The sequence below is a fragment of the Castanea sativa genome, chromosome 7 (assembly GCF_040712315.1).
Source record: "Castanea sativa cultivar Marrone di Chiusa Pesio chromosome 7, ASM4071231v1".
NCBI lineage: Eukaryota > Viridiplantae > Streptophyta > Magnoliopsida > Fagales > Fagaceae > Castanea > Castanea sativa.
The window spans coordinates 26,136,158-26,141,814 of record NC_134019.1 but is presented as its reverse complement, the minus strand read 5'-3'; the positions used below and the strand labels follow the sequence as shown (position 1 = coordinate 26,141,814).

The 5,657-nt window shown below is 34.7% G+C and overlaps 1 protein-coding gene across 1 annotated transcript; it reads right to left on the bottom strand.

Moving 5' to 3' along the window:
• Nucleotides 1–416: 416 nt before the first annotated feature.
• Nucleotides 417–5,218, bottom strand: LOC142643742 (uncharacterized). Its single transcript, XM_075818454.1, has 4 exons — nucleotides 4,943–5,218; nucleotides 3,823–4,093; nucleotides 2,802–2,862; nucleotides 417–1,162 (listed from the first exon to the last, which is right to left on the bottom strand). Exons 1-4 carry the CDS (start codon nucleotides 5,017–5,019, stop codon nucleotides 594–596), a joined length of 978 nt encoding a protein of 325 aa, XP_075674569.1. The 5' UTR covers nucleotides 5,020–5,218; the 3' UTR covers nucleotides 417–593.
• Nucleotides 5,219–5,657: the final 439 nt, after the last annotated feature.

Genomic DNA, 5,657 nt, shown 5'->3' with positions numbered 1-5,657 from the left:
TTTTTCTTCTCTTCTTTTCAATACATTACATTGAGAGAGAGAGAGAGAGAGAGAGAGAGAGAGAAAAGAAATACAATCTACAACCTTTTAAGCTAATGAATTATCATTTTAGTCCACTAAGTTAAGATTTTGTCATTTTAGTTTGTTAACTTTAACAATATTAACAGATTTAAACCATAAAATTTAGACTTAGTGACATTGTTGACTAAAATGGACAATTTACTAAGTCAAAATTATGTCATTTTAGTCCCGTCAACTTTGAGAACGTTAACAGGATAATATAACAAAATTTAGACTTGGTAACTTAGTGGACTAAAATGGCAATTCACTATACTTATAGGGTGTAAATTTTATTCCCCCCCCCCCCCCCCCCCCCCAAAAAAAAAAAATTTGTAGGGTGACTCATATTGGAAATATGAGAGTAACACAGGCTGTAAATTGAATTGGTTAGGTGGTAAAAGAGAATTCATGAACATACACAATAAGCAAACCCTGATTTTGAATGTCCTCATTAAGCAAAATATTTGATTAGTCAGACTAAAACCTTAATGAACATAATACGCATGCATATACAGATTGAGACCTGACTGCTTCTATGAAGCCAAGAGTGCTTCCAGCTTTGCAATTTGATCATCTTCATTTTTTGGGGTTGGACTTCCTTCAGGTTTATACAAATCATGCTTCCACTTCTCAGCCCGAGTACCACCAGAATGATAACCTTGTCTACCACCATCTCTTCCCTTGTAATTTCCACCACCACCATATCTTTCTCTGGACAGAAAACTATCCCTATGTGCTTCTGCCCTCTTTGGTGGCAACCTGTCTCCTGCTAATGGCTTCTCAGGTCTGTCCATATAACGGGGGTTGCGGCTTCTCTCCTCCCTCCTTTCACTTCCTTCTACATAATGGTCAACATGGCCTGACTTTACAGTCTCTGATTCCGATTTGTCAGCATGTTCAGAATTCACTGTAATCTTCTTCTCCTGAAATGAGGGTCTTTTCTTTGCAGGTGGAGGTGGATCATCCTTTTCTACGAAGCGATCATGGCGCCAAACGCTGTGGTCATCCTGCTTAGATTGTAGTTTCTCATCTCTTTCCTGTGCATTCGAAGTTGTCTTGTTTGCTACTCTTTCATCGTGCTCATCCTTAGAATCCCTCCATCCTTTAAAGCAAAGGAACAATGAATGATAAGACAACAGCTACAATCATTAAGCTTTCAGTCATAGATGGGGACCTAAAACAGTGTTACTCTTTCAAGGATCATTAGCAGTGGTACTTAGAACACTGCTAAAGAGCAAAGTAAGAGAGCATAAAGAAGATCACATTCAAACTTCAAGTCTTGAAATAGCATGATGCTTGATCAAAGTTGAGATTCCTAATTTAATAATATTCCCACTTAGATAATGATTCTATATTTTTGACAAAACCAGCAATGCATAACTTTATTACTTCATATATTTGGGGCCTGCTTGCTTGCAGTTTTTCAAAGTGTGTTTGCTTTATTAACAATTATTCATCTTATCTGACAACGATTTTATTGATTTGTCAATTCAAAAAAAAATATTAGTTTATCTTATCTTGGGGCTAGCCAAACGCAATCTTGAGACACAAAAATTAAAGTTGACCAATTTTTAAGATTTAATCCACTTGAAAAATCAAAACCAAAAGGACCCTTACCAAAATAAGAAAAAGACATAGTACCATCAACTTCAAAATAATCATTCAATAATTGTGGTACACCAAAACATAAAAATATAATTGGATAGAGTAACATGTCTTTTTCTACATCACATGCATATGGATATGCACATAGATGCTCATATTTATACTCATACAAAGATTTAAGTCTAAAATGCACTTTACCCCCTTGAAGTTTGAGATAGCTTCTAAATTGGTCCCTTAACTTTCAAAACTTGCAATTTACACCTCAACTATTACAATGAAGTCAATGTGGAGTGAAAGGAATGCTAGATGCTTTGAGGGATAAGAATGGTCATTGTTAGAGATGAAGTCTTTTTTCTTACATACTTTCCTTGATTGGAGTGTGGCTCTTTCGCATTTTTCTTGTTTTTTCTTTCCTGTTTTGCTTGATCATTATAATTTTGGTTCTTGATTTTTTCCCCCAAAGTACATCCCCAATGCACTCGTGTGGGTTGGCTATTTTTTATTAATAAAATTTTTCTTTATCTATCCAAAAAAAAAAAAAATGTGCCCCTTCTATTATGCTCCTGTCACATTTTCATTGTTAACTAGCCAAAAAATTACATCATTTTTCTTTTCTTTTTTTGGCCAAAATGATCTTTTTGTGCGGGTTAACAAGAAGATTTTAATAGATGTTGACAAAAGGGGCACGCTGATGTTGTAATACTCGAGAGTGTAAGTTGCAAGTTTTCTTGGTTAAGGCACTAATTAGAAGCAATCTCTTACTTAGAAAGTGTAAATACTAAATAGTATTTTAGACAAGATTTTATGATATGTAAGATGCCCTCTTAACTATTATAAAGTACTCTATATTGGATAAATATTATAACAGAACAATGAACTTTCTTTCTTTTTTTGCAGGTATGTTACAATGACCCAACTTTGCCACTAAAGAAAATAAAATACCATGACTATGAATGTTTGTCCCTGTATTAAAAAAAAAATCCAAGAGTAAACCACAGGCAGGATTGATGGGAATCACAACATGAAAGCACTATTATGTGAATGATGAAAAGCAGATGTAGCCAAAAGTAAAGGGAAAAAGGCCAAACATTTTGAGAAGAGCTTTGCAGATAGAGTTGAAGATAAATATAACTCACCACTAGTAGCTCTACGACCAATGCTTCGACCAGCTTGCATGGCATTACCACGTTCATCATGCTGTTATAAGACATGCACAGGCAAGCCTAAGATTATTATATACATGGAGCCACTTGAAGGCATGGGCTGAAAGAAAATCCCGCTACATGAGCCCAAAGGTTTGCATAGACTCAATAATATTACCAAGTAATTAAACTCAACAAAAATACTTGTTTTTTATCAAGCAATCATGTAGCGTTGGAAAGAATTTCCTAAGCCATTCTGGAATGCAGCTTTGGCATTTTCCAGGCCTGCATACACATAGAGATGCATTAAGATGACTACTGCAATCTTAAGCTGCCCCAGGGTGTGCAATGTAATGCGCACATTTCATTAGTTGGTTGACTTCATTCATCTTAATCAACTTCCATTTACTTTTAAATGGTTGCAAAATATATGTCTATTTAAAAACAAAAACATTTCTTTTTGTCCCTAAATTTTCTGCACAGTTTTTTCCCATTTATTTCTTCTTGGTACAGAAGGTAAAAAAATATTTGGTGGTAATCTAGAATAAAAACAACCTTCAAATCTACCACACCAGCTCATAGAAGCTTAACCTAGAGATTTAGGGAATCAAAAACTTATGTCTCCCACCGTATCCTCTACGTGACCAGGCTATGCATACCTCTGGCATGGAGAGTGGACAAACATTACCTACACAAAACCATTAGTTTCTCAATGTCAGTTGACTCTGGTGCTTAAAGTCCCAGAAAACATCACATCCGTGAACAATATGAATCTATAAGTCAGCAATGAAAACACATCATGGTTATCATAGGGTTGTACTATGTGCAACAACTGGTAGAATACAAGGTGTTGGATAATATTGGGAGGCAGAAATCAAACTAATCAAAAGATCTAACGGGATCATAAAGTTAACAGTTATGCAAAAAGCAGTCAATTATGTGAAAATGTTAAAGTAAATGTTACACAAACATTTAAGAATAACCAATTTCATATTTATAAGATTGCTATCAAGACCTGAAAATAAGATCGGGACCGAGGTACTTCAGTTGAATCAGAGGAACGTTTTGATCCTTCACGATGTTCTTCAGGTTTCTTGTCAGCTTCTTTGCTCACAGCCTCATTTTCTCGCTTAGAATCAGATGCCAAAGGGGCCTCAAGTGGTATGGCATCTTGCAGCCGACGATGGTGCTTTTGATCCTTGTCTGTCTGCTCTCCAACATCCAAATTAGCATTGTTGGGTAGTCTCTCTGTTTCTGGTTTCCCATCCCTCCTAGACTTCTTAGGACTAGTTGAACCAAACCAAGTAACATATGTAAAGCCATATTATGATAGGAAGCTATAATCAACTGGCAAAAACTCTCACTATGTTTCACATTTTAGAACTCAAATCAAAAGGTAAAAGACCAATACACACACTGCTGTATAACTCAAAAGTTAATAAACAAGTGAATATAACGGTGCAACATTCACGATGACTTGTTAGAAAGAGTGCATTTTTCTTTTTCTTTTTTATGACAAGGAACCCCTTTAAGGTATGGGCCAGTGGGACCACCCTGCGGGGCAAACCTCATATGCCTACACACCCCCACTGAGCTAAATTGCAAAAGTCGAACCAGAGACTTACGGGTTTAGAACTAGTCCAGGCACTCTCCTTTTACTCCCGGGTGCAATATTATATTAGTGAAAAGCTTTCATCTTTTTTGGCTTATTAATGCTTATGGGTTTTTCAAATCCTCACATTTCCAATCAAGATACAATAGTGTACTCTTGCTCACTTTCTGCAAAAAGCTAATCCGAAGACACAATAATAAGAGTTCCCAATTCCTATTTTGAACCCACTACCTAAATACCCTTAACCCGTTTTGAAGTGACATTAAAATAATGGTATGTTTCCCATATCTTCTTCTACTAGCAAACTACTAGTTTCATGTAATCAATCAATCTATATTCTATAATAAGCTGCAACTCTATATATATATATATATATATATATAAGGTTCATTTTTAATCTTCTTAGAGAAGTGAACAATATTTAGCGGAACAATATTGTTAACATTAATATTTGTAAAAAATTTGGAGTTGGAATTATTAATAAAATAAAGAAAGAAAGAAACCCCAAATGGGTAAAAGGTACCTGGGTTCTCGATCGAACCTAGAACGTTGGTGTCTTTTGGAGCCTGAATCGCGAACTTCCCTTTCCCGACGAGACATTATTGTTAGACAAAAAAGAACGCTAAGCGAAGCAACTTCTTCCTTTCTTCGTTTTCGCTCTTTCTTTCCTTTTCCCACTTTTGGCTTCTCTCCCTCTTCTCAGTTCTCACTCTAACTAGATCAAGGTGCCATCGTGGCCGTACGATCCACGTTGTTGTAGGGTAAAATTTGCTCAACAGCTTTTTTTAAGAAAAGTATTAGTTAGATAGCAGGCTTTTGAACTTATTTAGCAAGGGCTGTTTGGATAAACTTTTTCAAAAGGAAGGAAGTTTACTTCGTTTTAAAAACCTCGTATAAGTGTGTGGTAAAAATGTGAAAATATATGTTTTTTATTTTTAAAGTCATATTAAGTGTTCGGATAAGTTGTTTTAAAAATAGCCGTTTTGAGTATAAATTCCAAAAAAAAACTTAACTATTTTTTGAATATTATATTGTCATTTTTCCTGTCATCAATGTTTTTTTATTATTGAAAATATGTAATTAAGCTTAACAATTACATCAATAATAACAACAATAATGATGTTTTTGTTGTTGAAATTCATGGAGAAAAGTTTATCAAATTTAAAATATTAAAAATAACTCATCAAGAAAAATATATTAAAATGATTAGGAAAATAATTATATTAAAATGTTAATTG